General features: G+C 39.4%; 2 protein-coding genes across 16 annotated transcripts in view; one reads left to right on the top strand and one right to left on the bottom strand.

Annotated features, from left to right (window-relative positions):
- The first annotated feature begins 10 nt into the window (after nucleotides 1-10).
- LOC107266371 (xyloside xylosyltransferase 1) lies at nucleotides 11-2,572 on the top strand. The gene is made up of 3 exons (XM_015736786.2): nucleotides 11-1,049; nucleotides 1,127-1,600; nucleotides 1,683-2,572. The coding sequence occupies exons 1-3, from the start codon at nucleotides 621-623 to the stop codon at nucleotides 1,887-1,889; spliced, it is 1,110 nt and encodes a 369-aa protein (XP_015592272.1). The 5' UTR covers nucleotides 11-620; the 3' UTR covers nucleotides 1,890-2,572.
- The window catches only part of LOC107266363, a 53,121-nt gene continuing 37,326 nt past the window's right edge, over nucleotides 2,489-18,283 (bottom strand). For 10 of the 15 annotated variants that reach the window (XM_025083652.1, XM_025083651.1, XM_025083654.1 and 7 more), the window contains 11 exons: nucleotides 16,762-16,906; nucleotides 16,585-16,671; nucleotides 16,378-16,504; nucleotides 12,199-12,831; nucleotides 12,034-12,045; nucleotides 11,487-11,951; nucleotides 8,285-9,916; nucleotides 6,286-7,760; nucleotides 6,115-6,209; nucleotides 4,785-6,042; nucleotides 2,489-4,706 (listed from right to left, as the gene is read on the bottom strand). In XM_025083652.1, coding sequence (XP_024939420.1) covers nucleotides 4,686-4,706; nucleotides 4,785-6,042; nucleotides 6,115-6,209; nucleotides 6,286-7,760; nucleotides 8,285-9,916; nucleotides 11,487-11,951; nucleotides 12,034-12,045; nucleotides 12,199-12,831; nucleotides 16,378-16,504; nucleotides 16,585-16,671; nucleotides 16,762-16,906 — 5,950 coding nt within the window. In that variant the 3' untranslated portion in view covers nucleotides 2,489-4,685. Of the gene's footprint in view, nucleotides 4,707-4,784; nucleotides 6,043-6,114; nucleotides 6,210-6,285; nucleotides 7,761-8,284; nucleotides 9,917-11,486; nucleotides 11,952-12,033; nucleotides 12,046-12,198; nucleotides 12,832-15,368; nucleotides 15,661-15,720; nucleotides 16,137-16,180; nucleotides 16,354-16,377; nucleotides 16,505-16,584; nucleotides 16,672-16,761; nucleotides 16,907-18,283 lie in introns of those variants that run through there. The other 5 variants (XM_025083653.1, XM_015736757.1, XM_025083661.1 and 2 more) reach the window with 4 other exon arrangements.

Here is an 18,283-nt window from a genome sequence, read left to right as displayed (position 1 = left end):
TATCTCAATGAATTTTAATGCATGAGAGTCCATTGCGCTGTTCGTCAGACATTTTGTCGGTCAATCCTCTTGTACCGTTAATACTGTAGAGATACTGAATTGACACAGTCGTGCATCCATGAATCTCGTGCAGCCTAATGTTGAGAGCCAGGAGCGGACATGTTTTCCTGGATTTTATACGGGCCCCGTGACGACGCACAGCATCCGTAGAGGTACACCTTGTGCACAGTGGGTAGTCGTCGGAACGTTTATCAATAAAAAGAGTGAAGCTTCGATCTGGAGTGAAACAATGATTCGATTGTTTATGAACTTCTTGTGAAAAGATATGAATGGATTGTTCGGTATGTTAAACAAGAATCGTGAGGAACATGAAAACTTGTGAGGAATTAGGATGAAATTTTTGTTGAGTGATCATTGTTTTGACGTTGAATTTTTACACAACAAATGTGCTGTTTATCACGACGAAAATCTTCGAATTCTGTTTTATTAGCCAAACCGTGCTGAGCAAATGCAGCTTTCTTGTGTGACTATACTGTCATTGTTGCGTGAATGAAACGGGCCCCTGTGAGGCGGTTACATTTGTGTCAACGTAGGTGTCTGTTTTCAGACGACGGCTATAAATGTACTTGTTACGGAAGATCTTATTGAAATTGACATTTTGCGCGGTGTTCTTCGTTTTACTGTACTCGTTTCAAGCATCTACTAGTGTCTATTGGAACACGTATAATTTTGGTGGACAGAATGTTTCAGAGAAAATGGAATTTCCATCCGCCGTAGCTGTGGCTAAATACTCTAATGACATAGCCTCGAGTAGCTATGTTGACAGTACGGTGACCCCGAAGAAGATTGAATATTATAATGTATGGTGCATATTTACTAAGGTCACTTCTAATTCTCCTATACGGAGAAAATTTAAGATATTTTCGGAAACGTTGCTTAGGCTAGCAACTGTTGACATAGCCTTCCATGTGATAACCGATTCTGACAGCAAAGGAATTGCTGAAAATGAAATACAGGGTATTATGAGAATGACTGGAAAACTAATGAAGGTAGGATTAAGCTATTTTCGATAGCATAAGATATGGCTAGAGCGATATCAATATTTTTATTAATAATATTTTTTCAGGTGCAATATTATGATGTACACAAATTGGCTTCGCAGCTTGAAAATATTGTTTCTGTGATGTCACCTCATTTTAGTAGCAAGCCAGGGACGTATTACTCAGATGCTTTGTTCTTTCTGTCACTGGGCTTGCATAGAATAGCACCAATGGATCAAAATTTGGCTGTTATGTTTGATGTCGATACCAAGCTCAGAAGAGACATTAAAGAACTTTTTCAAGAGTTTAACCACTTTGGAGAGAAGGCTCTGTTCGGTCTGGCACCAGAATTAACTCCTGTCTATCGGCATGTCCTATATCTCTACAGGAGTAAAAATCCAAAGACAATATTTGGTGAGCCTTTATATTCAGGAGGATACTCTGGCTATAATAGTGGGGTAATATTAATCAATCTAGAAAGGTTACGAAACTCCTTGGAATATGATCAAATTGTTAGTCAAGATAGTGTTGATCATCTTGCAGAAAAATTTAATTTCAAGGTATATATACATATATGTATAACATATAGCTAAGGATTTAATAATATATGTGTAATACTAATGTAAAGACTTATTTGCTCAGGGTCACTTAGGAGACCAGGACTTTTATACCATATTGGGAATGGAGAGACCTGAATTTATTTACACACTTGATTGTGGCTGGAACAGACAGTTGTGTACATGGTGGAGGGATCGTGGATACACTGATGTTTTTAGTAGTTACGCCCAGTGTGATTCAGAAACCAAACTATGGCATGGAAACTGTAACGCTCCTATTCCTGATGATTAGGTAGTCTATTTCGCTTATTACTTAGTGCATTCGTTATTTGAAAAAAAGTAATAGATTGTTCTATCTCATGGAGATAGTAATCTCTTTAGATACAGAAAGTAATTGGAATACAAATTTTGATATTTTTATATATTCATATTGAGAAACTGTGATTTTAAAGTGCCTTTTATCATTTCAATACAAGCTCTGAAGCTAGCAACATAAATTCATGACAACTTCAAATCGTTATGATGGAGAAACAATAGTTTTAGCGTATATTACAAATGGTTTATATATTTTATGAACTCCAAATAATATTATATCATATTAAATATTCTACTGTTATACATTATAATTATTAAGTTTCTGCAGTATTGCCAAAATAATCAATTTTTACGTTATCGTTATATGTAAGTACTTCGTCCATCAAGTACGATATGTTGGATTTAGAAAAATTACCAAGTATAATCGGTCGTTTATAACAAACAATATGAGAGATGTCGGTGCTGATAGAATTAAAAATTAGTTGCTTTTTATAAGTTTGCAACAAATAATGCAAAGGATAAATCAGTTAAGGCATTTCATGTAGGATTAACTTTAATGCAACTATAAGTTATAACTTACATAAATAGATTACAGTTTTATGATGTTATAGTTGCGTAGAGGATAATAATATTAAATACAGTATTGACATATGTGCTATATACAATATAATTTCATTTTTAAGTTCTTATTCAATATTAACCGCCAACAAAAAATTCGCGCATCTGTCTTTTCCCCGTTTTTAAGTCGACGAATAGAAATTAAATGGCCCACTCCTAATTTTAGAACAAATTTCTGTTTCTTCTCGCTCGACAATAGATTATCAATTTGTTTAATTTATAGATGACTGTCAGTCACAACGCCATATAGCATCACCGTAAATATCTTATAACGGTTAACCTGATATTAGCTGTGAAGTATTGAAATACAATGTTGACATAAGAAACACAAATTTTTATAAACTAATGAATACCTACCCAGGATCATTAAATTCTCCCCCAAAAAAAAAACACAACCATTGTGGGTGAACAACAATTTGAGGTTGATTTACTTTTTGTCATTCTATGAGAATCAGTAAGTAATAACAATCGTTTTAACAGGTAAGGAGTACATATATATGAATATATATATAAACATTTAGAGGTTGTTGCCATAATTCATATAAATAGATGCAAGAAGTATATCCAAATGGCAAAATTGAAGTACAAACGGTACCTAATTAATTCCTTCATTAATTAATACCCATACAGATGCGCTGTTTTGTATTTGCCAATATATAATATAACGCAATACGATTATTGTTAAACAGTAAACGTAGAGGCATAAACAAAATAAACATTTTTATCTTTCGTACAAATTTTACAAAGTTTTATATAAACTTTTTTCATTATAGAAATACTAATCTCCATCTTAGAATGCTTTAGAGTATATATTTTGACTAATGTTTTCTTTTATATTCTTTTTGTCGCAAGTACGCCACTTCATTTCCATTCATTAACTTTTGCTATCTCTAAATTCGTTGTACGATATAAAATAAGAAGAGTGTTACCTTTGGTCCCGTTGATAGAAACTTAATGTGTATTTCCAATGATTAGAGGATGTTAGTCAGTAACAATTGTATGATTAGTACATCGTTATTGTCCGTCCACGGCCAACTTTGGTATAATTATTTTATTTATTAGAAATCTCACCCAAAGCCTGGCTTGAACGGTCTTATTCGACTAATTAGAACTTAACGTAGTTTCGATTACTTTCTTCATCCTTCGCATAAAGACATGACTACATGAGCAATAATAAAGATACTAATTTTTTATTTTACATCGATGATTAAATCCAAGCTTAACTAGCTTCCATTGAAAGGATACGTTCCACGTATGAGCTACTTCATACGCCAATCGTATATATACACGTTCAATAACTTTTGATACTATGCCGTGCTTTTCAAAATTTTTCTGCATAGTGCATTCAGTTATGAATAAACTGCTAAATTACTTTTTCAAAGTAACGTAGGCGTAATTAAAAAAAAAAATAAACGTAGCTTGTAACGTCGAGGACTTTCATATAAATCATAAAATAGTGCTCTATTACCGAAAGCGAACCAAAAATTAACAAATAAATGACCCTAGTAATTGAACTAAACAAACATTGTTATTTGCTCGTCAATCGACAGGATAAATAATTTCTGTTTCGCTCAGTTTTCGCGCTGAAGCTATATAGAAAGAGTATTTGCATGATTTAATTCGTCGATTATGGAAATCCTCGCCATTTTACTGACGTCATTTTTTTGTGCCAAAATAACAACGAAAACAGTGGAATCTCTAAAGCATCTATGAACAATTATCTCAATTTTCAAACGTCTTCTTATTAATTATACATAACAGGAGCACCAAACTGGTTTCTTTTTGTTTCATTTCTCGTATCAAAGGAACGTTTCCAGTTTAGGAAACGACTACGTAATTTCCTTTCCACGATAATATGCACAAACATGTAAACGACTATATACATTCTGATAATCTAACATTTGAAAGCTTTATACCACAAGTTTCTTACGCTGCTAACCACGCAGCACTTAAACTGAACGAGACAACTTTAAACTGTGGTTCAGTCAAGAGTGACGAATATTTTACAGAAATATCGCAGTTCTGACATTTTTTTTACAAAATAACGAAACAGCTGCGTTCAATAACTTCCTCGTGCTAACTTTTATGTATTTTATGATTATGACTCAAAGCTTACTTTAATTATTTATACATCTGCACCGAAGGGCACTGAAGGTTAGTATCTTCTTCCTGTAGCCTGAAATAAATGAATCCCCAGAGTTTTATAATTATATAATTAATATGTACAAATATATTTAAAAAAAAAAGTACTCACGGTTTTCAACTTATCACGTCCACCAAAATTTCGAATAGATTCTAGCAAATCGTCTCTAGAATCTTTTTGGAGTGGCATTGACTTCGGTCTAGCACTGTTACTTTTTAAAGTGACGCCAGTAATGACAGGCATGGTTGGAGGCTGTGGTGTCTGTGACAGTTTCTTCGGACCATTGACAACCGAGAATCCATTTTGTCTGGCTGGTGCAGTAATGACTTTTGGTTCTATTTCAGATGCCTGTATTTTGAATCCTTTAACGACAGGCATCGGACCATTGATCTTAATCGAACTAGAACGATTCTTCATCGCAAAATTTCCATTTTGATTAGCAAAATGTGCTCCTTGTGAATTTATACCAATAACCGATGTATACTTCTTAATTGGAATATTTTGAGCATCGTTGTTGATCTCATTCGACACGACACTGTTATTGCGTACAGGTTCTACCTGTTTCGGTGCTACTTTATTAGAATGCGCGAATCCATTTTGATTGATATCCGATTTAATAAAATTCGTTATAATTTCCGGCTTTGAGCCATAGTAATCAGAATGTCGATTCTGTACTATATGTTTTGGTTTCGCTCTGCGCGTAACTTCCTGTCCAAATGCCTTTGTTAGCTCCTCGAACTTCACTGGACGCGTGTCGATATCATCATCGTCATCCTCCTGTTGTTTCTGGTTCCTCGGAGGGTCGTTTTTGTCGGCATCTGTTTTTTTCAATTCCATAGCCGTTACGATAGGCTTGTCCTCATTGTTGGGAACCGATCTGCCCTCGGGGAAGCCAATTTTATTTAATGCTGGCCTCTTAAATCCAGATGGCGTTGTGTGTGTTATTAGTTTATTTGCGAGTTCTTCCTTCTCTTTATTCTCAGACTTTTTCAGCTCGGTGCTCATCTCATTTTCAATAAAATTACTCTTTACAACCTTTCTCGGCAAAGTGCTCCCAGCATCGCCATTAAACTTTACATAATCAGCCTCGTCCCGGGTACCATTTAAATTTACAACTGTTTTAGCCCCGGAGGTATTGCTCTTGCCGAATTTGTAATCCGTGTCCATCTTTATTTGAACATTGACACATGGCCTTTCCGACCAGCTTCCCAAACTTATAGCAGGTGGTCCAGAGTAGGAGAAACGTTTTCCGCTTGATTCTTCTGTCCTTACTTTCTGCATCTCTGACTCTGCTTTCAATTTAGAATCAGCTGTGTTTGAATCGACACTCGATTCGGTGGAATGTTCGATAGAGGAAACGACTTTCGTTCTGAAAGAAAACAGATTTTTTTTAGCCACAAGAAAACTGTTTTGATAAATACCATAATTATTAAGAACTTACATTTGCTCGTCAGCGACTTTATTTCTGGACTGTTCGATTACATTTTCATCCGTTTGTTGAGAGTTCTTCAACTTCGGTAAAATGTTCTTAAGAACCTACGTAAATGGAACAAAAACAGTCATCAAATACTAAGAAGAAAGATCATCTCAAGATAGTCAAGGAAGTAATTACCTGTAAGGATTGTAACTGTTTCTCCTTGGTTGGTTCTTCTTGACGTTTCAGAATATTTTCCCTCCACTGTGAAAACTTCTCGTTACCCCTAGATGTATCCTGACTCAAATTATTGATGCTTACAGATTTTCTTATCGGTTCACCAGAGTTATCTATGCTGTCGTACGTCATGGAATTCATACTGTCTTCCTCGCCACTGATTCCAGTTCTAACTTTAGTATTATTTACCCATGATATATAACTCTTGGATTTGTGCAAATTGCTGGACTTCTCATCGTCATTACCGAATGACTGACTGCTAGGAAGTGATTCGTGTTTCAAGGATTTTGGCACTGGTTTAAGGAACTCTGTCTGCTCTAATGATTCTTGCCCATCGTATCCATTAGCTGGAAGCGTTTTCGTTTGTACAAAATCACGTTCCCTAGCTGTAGAACTTCTAGGCGACTGTATACTGCCATTAGAATTTTCTGAAATGGTTCTACTCCTATTTAAGGTAGCAAAACTCTTGACAGTCTTGTCATCCGATTGTTGTTGTTGTTGCTGCTGCTCAGCCTCATCAAATATATTCAAACTCCTTTGCCCGGAATAGGTTGTGATTGTGAAATTTGATAAAGTATTGTCGACAGGCGCTAGTGTAGGAGTTGATGAAATTTCAGACGCTCTTCTGGAGTCTGTTTCACTATGCTTGATATTGGATTGCGACAAGCGTCCGGTTTCGATTCTGTTCTCAAGCTCAGAGATGACTTCCTTCTTCAATTCCAGACTGGCGTCACTCCCACGACTCTCTGTGGATATTTGTCTGGTGAAGGATTTTTTATCCATTACAGTTGGTGGTGTCACATCGACAATTGGTTTTACATGCTTTGCTTTGCTACTGACAGCTGAAGATTTAGTAGCAGTTTTATTTGTTATTGTCAGATTATTCTCATTCTTCGTCTCCGCATCCGTCTTATCGACTATACGAGCAATGGGCTCCTTAAAAGCTTCCACGGATCCAAGAGTGATGGTTTCGTAATCATTGAAAGCTGGCGAATCGTTATCTCGAAATGCACTTGGCGGAGCTGGTAGTTGATATTCCCAATCGGTTATAGATAAATCATCCCCACCGGCTGATACGTAGTCGGAAGTATCTTGCTGCGACGAACTTAACGTTAAATTTGGGGTACTCGATCTTAAGATTGTTTGAGCTGGAGAAAGATTGCTTTGCTTTATCTTTACTTGACTCAATTTGACAGCATTTTCTATTTTCTTGGTCGACTCTATCGTCTCGTTGAGTGTCTCGGTTGCTTCACTCAATAAAATATCCACTGGATTTCTTTTCGCTGCGCTTTGTGCTTCGTCGCTTCCGGATAACGATGAACAGGAACTGTCAGGGGGCATTGTGGGCGGCTGTGGCGGCGGAACCAAAGAGCCTGATAACGTGTCCGACACTTTGCGGAGCAAAACATCCGTTTGCATTGGACCATCCTCGTTATCTAAAATAGTACAGATAAAAAACAATTACGTACTGTTTTGGTGATTAGAACAGATGATTATATTCTAATAATAATTCAAAGGTATAGTAGTGTGTAAAAAAATGCGTGCCATGACCAACGTACACGAGTGAAAGATTGCATAAGAAATAAAAATACAAATAGACCTTCACCTGATATAAAAAGCATTTCGAAATACCATCGTGCAGGCTTGTCGAGGATTTAAATTGGAAAATAGGCTCTCCGGTTTTCGCATACTCTTATGCGTATGAATTTCGCTAAAGGCATTCGTTGAAATATGGACAAATGATTTTATTTAAAATATGCAATTTGTAAACCGAAGTGCATCGAACACCAAGTTTCGCGTATACACTCTGGTAAGCTTTCCAATGTTTAATTTGAAAAACGATCCTTCTCCCGCTACTCTAATATAAAAACGCTCCAATATGTAAAACACACTGTACTATACTATATTGTTAAAGCTATAGTGAGACTGACAATGTTAGTAGTAACACAGCGACATGCACCTGATTGACCAATAATCGTAGTGTCTTCTTCAGCGTCGTCCTTCAAATTCTGAATATCCTGCCAGTCTGCAAAATGGGTACCATGGGTCATGAATGACGGAAATTCTGTACCGGATATGGAGATTTGTGAACTTCCGATATACTCATTGCTCGTTGAATCTTCATTCGACAGATCCTTATGATCCTTTCTTTCTTTCTCATCTAATTTTAATACATTTGTAGTCAGATTGGTATTGAGCACTCCTGCGAAATCCTCAGCATAAGCTGTCAAGTATCTTGGATGCCTACCGAATGTGTTTATCTCAAAGTTATTTAAGTCAGAATGGCTCCTGAATATTTTCATGCGCTTGGGCATTTTTTTATCTCGCTTTAACATCCCAATGTTCTCTAAATTTGCAAGCTCGTCCTCGGTAAGACCGAATGACTCTTTGCGAGCATCCAATTCGAGACTGCAGTGAACTATCGATTCTCCAGCATCGAAAGGAAGACCCAAAGAACCTTTTACGTTGACAGGGTGTTCAAAGCTCTTTGATTTAGGCTTTTCCGTCTGCAAATTGTGCTTCGTTATCTTCCTGACATCATCGTCCCATTTAGGCGCTATGTGCTCGCACTTTGGTATAGTCGAGATCACGGCGCAGGATCTCGTTTGCATTGAATTCTTTTTTCTTATATATCCAGATTCCTTTCGTGTACAAATACCATAAATGTCGTCCATACTCTTCGCGTGTTTTAAGGAATCGCCTCCTGATGGTAGTTTACGATTTTCCCATTTTTCATGCAATTGTTTCATGCTGCAGGTCTTTCGAATGGCTTTACCTGGTCCCAAGCGTTTCACTATATTCTCCATCGTCTCTTTATTACCCTCAATGGACGTTGAAGATTCTTGAGAAAAATTATCTTTCTTAAACTCCATTACCGAGCCTCGTAAAACTGGCTTGCTCGCCTTATTCTCGTTATTCTCTTCTCCCGGATCCTTCTTGATATTCAACTCAGCTATCTCTAAGGTCCTGCGTCTTGGTTTTTCTGGCGCTTTCCTTTCACTATGCTTTTTACCTTCTTTCGTTTCTTCCTGACCTTTGACACTTACTTCCGCAGATTTCACGGTCACGATCGTCCTTTTGTCGCCCGTACCGAGTGCTACACTTTCTTGCTTTTTGTCGTCGAATTTATCGCGTCCCACTCTTCCGCAATTTATGGGTCCAGGTGATGCAACGAGTTCTTCAGGTTTCGTCCGATTGGATGACACTTGGACCTCATCGTCGAAGCTATCCTTTTTGTAAATATCTTTAGCTTCGTCGCGTGTTTTCTCCAGTGAAATTTCTCTCGAATCAAGTGAGACCTCAGATTTTACAGCCTCCGATTTTCGTACGTTGCTACACGGCAGGGCGGTTCTTGTATCGTTACTGGCTATCGTGTCGAGACTTTTTGTTGACATCTTACCAACGGACTTGGAAATATTTACAGACTCCTGGACGCTTGGTAAACTATCTAAGCTTGTTGTACTCTCGCTACGAGTTCTAGGCGCAGGCAGTGGCTGGGATTCGCTACATTGCAGTGCGTGACTATTTGCAGACTTGATGCTCCCCGGAATACTGGTTTCACGAGGTTTGGGAATTGGTGCAAGTCCTCCGGCTGTTTAGAATGGAAAAAAAAAGAAAAAAGAAAGAACCACCACCAAAAGATAGGTTAGTTAAGCAAACGAGGCGTGCTTAAAATAAAATAAACTACGTGCATACCGTAGGGAAGAAACTGATACGTATAATAATGCTTAAGGAAGAACAAAGCGTGGCAAGATACAAAATCATAAATTGACTTACGTACGTTGATCATTAATGAATGGAATTTAATTGAAAGGGAAAAATATGATACTTATGTATCTCATGTACCTATTGTTTTTTAACGATGAAGTAGACGAGAGGATATTATTTATAACGTTAAAGCTTAAAGGTATTTACGTTAATTAGTATAATATTATTATGAATTTATATCGTTTAAGATCATTAAACGAATTCACCGACTCGACTCTCGAGAATGGAATTCAATTGGACTAAAAACTTATTCCAGTTATCGTTGGACTCCTGACGACTGACCAAACCCGGCGGCGGCGGTTCTAAAATGCTCAATTTTTTGTCAGGACCATGTTTACTCTCGTCGTGATTGATGATTGGCAGAGATGGTAATTTGTCGATCTCACTTGGTATCGAGTCCATTGCTCCAACTTGAATGTCTACCGGTTTCGTTGAGATAGCAAAAATTTGCAAGTTGCTCAAAGGCGGGGGAGAGATATTGGTCTTGTCGTAATCACAATAGTTCAGTGCATTGTAACTATCCTCGTCAAGACTCGACGTTATCGCGCCTTGATAACACTTGATTGTATTTAAATCACCTAATCTTGGCGCCCTATTGTAATTCAATCTCTCTATATTATCGGACGAATATACCTCTGACTTTGTGGAGAAACTTTTGGAGGACTTCAAAAGTGGCTTCTCAAAGCTGCTTATTATTTTCGTATCCTTTAGCCTTTGCGAATTTTGAAAACTCAAACTGTGCTTTAACATGCGTGCCTGACATCGCTCATTGCAAATATAATTACCGGCGTGGGATCGATTAGGGCTGAATCTACTCTCGAGTATACCGCATTCTGGCATATTGTCTATGTCTGACTCTACATCCTCTAAATTAGCTATTGTGGGTATTTTGGTAAGTCTGTGTCGAGATTTTTGAGCTGAATCTAGATTCATTTTTGGAGAATATTTTTCACGAATTGATTCAAGGGATGAATTTCTCTTACTATTTTCAAGACTCACAGTTCTTGTACAACTAGGCTTGCGACTTGTTACGTTATTATGGTAAATGAGACTTTGGGATTTTTGTAATTTTGTATAATTGTATTTTTCAAAAAGATCGCTCGAATTTGACGATAAATAGTCTGAAGTTGCCTCACTCCTAAAACTACATTGGCTAGTGTTACAAGGTATAAGATTGTTGTCGAAATTCCTTGTTATCTTAAAACTACTTTGATCTGAGAATTCCGATACTCGAGTTTGTCTTTGTGATCTGTCAAAATTCGTGAGTTCCTTATCATTGAATTTCATTTCAAACCCCTCGCCTACTTCGAGCACATTTTCCAGACTGTTTCTCGAAATAAAACTGTACGAGGGTAAATTGTTCTCTATGCTACTGGGGCTACGTACTAGCTTACCTCTTTTCTCTACTCTAGCAGTTGCTACATTCATTGTACGCGGTACAGATGGCGCTGGTACAATTTCCGAATTTGATTTTGGAATATTCTTATCCGCTGCTTTCAGTTCAGGCTTCGTTTTTTCCACCATTTCAGAATCAGTCTTAGACGTCTTGACGCAATTCGGAATGACATCTGGCACTAGTCTTGTCTCAGAATTAACTTTGGACTCAATAGCCGTGGATCTTGAATTCACAGAATTCATAGCAACGCCGGAATTCGCATTGGAATGTACATCAATATCGGAATTGGCTTTTGAAGATGCAGCGCCAATGTCTGACGGTGGTTTCGATATATCCATGTCAGAAGTCAACGACTCTTCAGAATCCACTATACGTTCCAATCCTTGAGTTGATATAGCCGACGACAGAGGTCGTGCCATCGGAGGTGGCGGTGGTGCCGGAGCAGTCCTCTTCTTGCGCAAACCTAATCAAAAAGAAATTTTGAAAGTTCAAGGTAATGTCTCAACAATATACACTAATGGGTCCCATACAAGATGGCGACTTACTTGAGCATGAATCTGTGCGCATTAAAAAAAAATTAAAACCTTCCATGTAATTTCTAAGCGAAATAAAGATGCGAAAAAATCACATCGCTCTATCCAAACACATCTTATACGTATTGTTAAATTAAATGTATCAATCAAGGCTAATTTTCATAAAATAAAACCTACCCGTAGAGCTCAAGGAAGTGTTGCTGACGCCATGACTGAGTCCCCCGGAAGCAGCGGCAAGATTTCCAAGGCTCTTACTGGCCTGCGAAGTCTGCGCGAGTTTCCTAGGAGAATCCATATTTCCCGGCACCTTACTCCTCCGTGGAAGAGTTTCCGGTATACGAGTATTCGAGTCAGGATTGTCACTGAGTACGGAAGCTTCGTGATATCCGGAACTGTCGCTGCTGTTTCTACTGTGACTTATAACGATCTTCTCCTTGGAATTATCCTGTGACACCTCGCCGTTCTCCAAGACTGGTGGCTTGGGCGCCGGTCGTCTCTTGCGCAAAGGTCTCGCCGGAGGTGCCAAAGGACTTGCACTCCTTCCGGTCTCGTCGCTCCTCGCAGGCGACACACTGCGTCCTCCAAGGCTGTCCGTGCTCAGTGAACTGTCCTTTGACTTTTTGAACATGAAGCCAAAGACACCTTGCTTGGTTTGTTGCCTCCTGCGTTCTTCCTGTCTCTGTAGAGCCATTATATCCTGGGAACTCAGTGCCGATCCCAGGGCTCTGCCTTGCTTTGCGTAAAGCGTCACTTCCTGGAGATGATAATCTTGCAACGACGACGAAAGGTCCAGGACTTCCTCGAGATTCGCTGAAACACAATTAATTTCATTATAGCGCGCCCAGCATTTATTAAATATCTTAAAACAGAACGATCCCAAAAACCAAATCGAAATGCTTATCAAGACTAAAAAACTGCAAATCGCGCATCTTCAAGAGTCGCAAAGGCACCTATCAGAAAAGTACTTGGCTCGTGCATGTCCGAGCATCGACTTGGGCATAAAACAACGTGGCAGCCCGCAAGCTTCGAGTTCGACTCGAATGGCGCGACGAGTTAATGACTAGAACAACAACTGGAAGAGCCAGGCAGCCGACGATAGTGATCTTAACAACTACCCTGTATAACGAACCGACTTAAATAGTTACCTCAGGCAGGTAACACGTGTATACAGACAATATACGCATGTCCATGGACATATGAAAAAGTATAAAAATCACCAATGTAGCTTCCACGCGCTATTTAAACCCGCTGGTATAAGCCGTAAGCCAGGCGCTCTGCAATCTTGATTTTCAAGTGGACGCAATTAACGAGCAAATACAATAACAATAGTTCGTCTCGCATACGACTATAACAAAACTCAAGGCCTGCTACCGATTACATGAGAAATCCTATCTATCAAGGACTCATTGTTGTCGACGATTCGATAACAGCCGATAGCACGTCTTTGCTGTGCTTCTACGCGGAATTTTGCGAAAATTGGATTCACCTGTACGGTTATATATGTAAAGCGTAGGCTGGCTTCGGAAGCCTTAGTACAGAGCGAGCTTGCGAGGGAATATCGTATGTGGTCCCTATGGCGAGAGCATTACGTGCTATAGGGTGGCCGATAATACGTGGGGTTCCACAGCGTGTAGATGGTATCAGTGTATAATGTCAACGTCGGCGCTTTTATACATAGATATACGACATACTTATCTACATAGATACAATATATGGATATCCAGTCTATACTGCATTGCTCTCGAAAACCGTGACGACCAACGTCGAATGTTTGAATTTCATGAAAGTCGACGACCTACGCCAATGTATTTATTTTGTACCTAACGTGACTTATCGGTGACGCTGACGATGAGAAATAAAAAAATTATAAATTATATGCAAATTATACACGTGCGAAAATACATCGATCATTGAGTTCGCGGTTCGTTCTATGAAACGATTGGAAAATAGTTTTCCAAGGGGTATATAAGAATGAAAAAATTTTTGTTTCCTTCGTCTTAGATTAAATCTAGACTCCTCGATCGCTTCTATCCTGGTACTTTTTCCTTCTTCTTTATTAACGAAGACAATGCGATACTGGAGCTCGTGCATCCCAGGGAGATTATACATATGTATAGTACACGACACGGAAGATCGAGTGGACTTAGCGTTATATCTAAAGACAAAACATGATCGTGACTCGAGACTTGCGATAAAGGTACCCGAGCAATAAGAAACGTCCAGCGGATCTTAACGTGAGATAGAAAGAAGAAAGAGGCTCTATTAGATATATAGCATTTGTAATTAAAGGCGTAGCACGATTCGCCGGCGTCTACTGCGCGTTTAATTATCTCTTATCGATATTAATACACGATTAACAGTATAGAGAAAGAGTGACATTAATTGATCGTTGATCGATACCATATGAACGTAAACGCGATAGTACGTCGTTGTTTACTACGTTACAAATTTTTATTGCTTGCTTCTCCTGTGATCGAGCCTTTTCTGAAGTAATTATTTACACTTAAGAGGGTGTATAGCCGTTAAAAAGAAATTTAAGTTACAACTCATAGCCACATCGCGCCATATCAAGTTGGGTTAAAATATCATACTGAATGTTCACTGTGTACAATTCGTGACTGCGGAATGGACTTTGACTGTCTTTTACTTGTTGTTTGTATTGTTAGTGAACTCGTGGCTTACAGTGGGCAACGTTACGAGTACAGTTATGAGAAGTTAGCAGAACGTACCTTAAAGGCATATTCACAAATCTGTATATGGTTTTTCGTTTTTGTTACGTCCATCCCCTCCCCCCCCCTCCCTCTATTTCTTACCATCGATCATTATACACTTTGGTGTTACCAAATGCTAAAAAGCGTGAGAGTGCCGGAGTAGCCAATCTAGCAAGAGTCCATTCCCCACGAGTCTCATACGCCGAGAGTCACGTATTAAGAATCGCGAGAATTCTCGTAACGCTTCTCACCGCAATCGAGAGGAAGATTGAGCGCGAGTAGTTGATAATGAAAGAGCGAGAGAGAAAACGGTAGATAGAGACAGAGAGAGAGAGCGAGAGAGAAAACGGTAGAGAGAGAGAGAGAGAGTAAGAAAAAATATTCACGCAATTCCACGTTCCCTATTTCATCCTCGATATACAAGGTTTCGCAAACAAGCGTAGAGTCTACTTTGAGAAGAAGTGAAAAAATATAAAAACAGTATTCAAGGTATGCTCGGGTAAGGAATGCGAGGGATTCGCGAGAGCGAAGACCACTGTGAATTCTCTTTGGGAAAACGAGTTCGTTATAGAAATTGGAACGTGAGCTCGTTGTCGAATGTCCAGAGCCGACAATGTGAACGCCGCTTTACCGTACCAAGGAGAAACGCGCCACCCGGTACCCCGGAGGACGGATGATCCAAGTTCCGCGTGGTCGAGCGCAATGAAACTTCAAGTGGAAGGTATGAACGTAATCGTGAAGCATCCAGGGCTTTGGATCCAGAATAGAGCAGCAGTCTGTGGTCCTTTACTTATGTGGAATGTACGTTAATTACGTTAGATATCCTACGGTACTCCACGTCCTGACGGGCTTCCATCTGACCAGACGGATTGGTTAATCTTTGCGTTGGTATTTTAACGGAGGTAAAGTCGTGGAGATATTTTTCCATATACAGTATTTTATACACTTTCGTTTCTACGTCTCTGGTAGTTGAGGTCGCTCAAAGTACCTAATTACAGGAGGAATTTGCTTCTCGCCATGTAGTTAACAACGGCTCTAGGTACTGCCTGAGTGCGTGCACAGCTGCGTGTCCACGTGCCTGTGTAATGCGTTCTCGTCGCCTTCGGATTACCATGAGACTTCGAGAATCGCCTTGGATATGGATACGACCAACGATACAAATCCAGTGGTTCGTGATCAGCCGATCGTTACTTGCCGCATACGGAAACTGGATTAGATGCCAAAGTGCCCTGACGAAATACGTTCCCGCCTGCTGTTTCCGTCTCGAAGATCCTTTTTCTCTTTGGTTACAAGCGTTTCGATACTCGACGTATAATTAAACGGAGATTGAGCGAGGAGGTGGGAGAGAGCCTGAATCGAAGATCGTACAGTTGACTCAAATCAGGATGCAGTATCTTCTTTTTTCTTCCTTGTCACGAAAGGCCGCATGGAGTTCTTATGTGAATTACCGCAATTATCACGAGGACTCGTAGAGTCTCTGGCCGTATCGCAGTGGCCTCTTATTCGCGTCCTTGAGAAGCCGTCCGAAGAAATGCGTGCACCAAGCGTGGACGCAGTACGTAGACACGGCCCACGCATGCTGGACTCGTTAACTGGTAGTAGCCGCCCCGTACTCGTGAAACTCTAATCGTTCCAAGCGACTCACCAGGATGACGGAGCTCGTACTTGTTCCTGTCCAGATTCTTCTCGCGACATACTTCCTCGAGAATTTCACCCAGGTTCATTTTCGGGCTGACCCGTGACACGTACAGCTGATTCCTGGGCAGATGTACCTGCAATACAATAAATCGAATAAGTCCACAGGTAATTTAACATATCGTCCATCGATGAATTTTTCATTTTACAAAATTACCTGTAATCTAAAAGTCGTTTCAAAAGGTTGATTAGCCTGCCTCGTTTTTCTCGGTACGAATGTTCCCTGCTTGGGAAGTAGCTTCACCTGTAAGAGAATGAATAAAATTTTTTTAAATTCCTACAATAAAATCATCCAACCAAGGACACGCAGTCAAGGCCATACTATTCCACGTACCTGAAGAGCATCCAGCGCTCCGATTGGCGTATTAGGCTGATGGGGCAAAACAAGACCACGTTCTCCAATGGCCTGAAGTGTGTAGCTCGAAGCGGCCAATTTGTGAGCGGTTGCGATCTGCACGAGAAGATCCATCATGGGCGTGCTATGGACAAGAGGAAGCATCAGACAGAGGAATCTTCAGGGAGAAAATTACGAGTCGCTCCTTCCGCTATTCGTTCTCAATCAAAACAGACAAGGCCATCGGCACAGTCTTCGTATCGCGGGGATTGCATATACCGGGTGTCCAAGTATACTACGCGTATAGCCACCCGTAGCCGAATGCTTGCAAACTTCGCTCCACGTGGTAGAACCACCAGCACCATTCCTTTTGACTATGACTATCGATATCGTCAGACTGTTATCTATGAGGAATGATTGATCGGGAGACTGGCGACAGAACAGGATATAACGTAAAAGCAAAAGCGACTTGAATATTCACGTGGGACAGATCGATACTCAATTTGTTCCACTTAACGTAAATGGCGTGTAGTGTCGTTCTAAGTATAGTAACGAAATTATCTCGTTTCGATCAATCAGACGGATCTTGCTTGGATTCGAATTGATCTTGGTCTATGTTCATTAAAATCGGTAGATCAGCCACGTCTCTATCGATTTGCAGCACCTGATGTAAATGGATGCTGGGTAAAAAAAAGCAGATGACATCGAGTCTTCGACGGTCGTAGAAAAAACAAAATCGAGAATCTTGGTTGGTGAAAAAAAAAATATTACAGACAAAAAAGACTTTCGTCAATGAGTCCAGGGAGAACGTTATTGGCTATCGGTCACGTTTCTATTATGGCTTATTACCTTATTACCTCGAAATGTTTTTGCTATCCTTCCACTCCGGAGTATCGCGATTTGTTTCTAGCTCCTTGTTACCACGATCTCCAGCGAAGTTGTTTCTGTTTTTACGTACGTGACCATCGGAGCAGTCTCTGATCGTTTTCACCCAAACACTTCGACATTCTCGTGTTATTTCGAAAACAACTCCTAAGTACTGTGAGTTACGGCTTCCATTATACGATCCGTACAATTGCAAATGATTTCCGTAATAAAGCCTCCGCCAGAAGAATTCGACCTATGATTCGATCTTGAGTTATATGACTTTGTTTTTCTTCTCGGAATCAAGGAAATTTCTGGGCAAATTATTTTTTTTTTTCTTTTCACAAATTACGCAACCATACAATTTTTTACGTAAATACATCATTATAACGATCGTAAAAATTTCGCGTAAACGATCTTTCGAAATTCTTCAGAAATATTGACTGACGATATTACGCGAAATAATGTATATATATATATTGTTAAAAATCACAGTTAATCCATCCGTGGAATTCATTGGAATATTAACTTTCCCTTTACCAAAGTATATGTATCCATCGTACCAGCAGATTTTCCATCGTGAATAAAACGATATCAATTGATGGAAAGTTTTAAATCGCGGCTACGAAAAAAAAAAAAAAAAAAAAAAAAAAAAAAA

Source organism: Cephus cinctus, unplaced genomic scaffold, assembly GCF_000341935.2.
Source record: "Cephus cinctus unplaced genomic scaffold, Ccin1 Ccin1_scaffold0310, whole genome shotgun sequence".
In the NCBI taxonomy this organism is placed as follows: domain Eukaryota; kingdom Metazoa; phylum Arthropoda; class Insecta; order Hymenoptera; family Cephidae; genus Cephus; species Cephus cinctus.
This window is presented reverse-complemented; position numbering and strand designations above follow the sequence as displayed.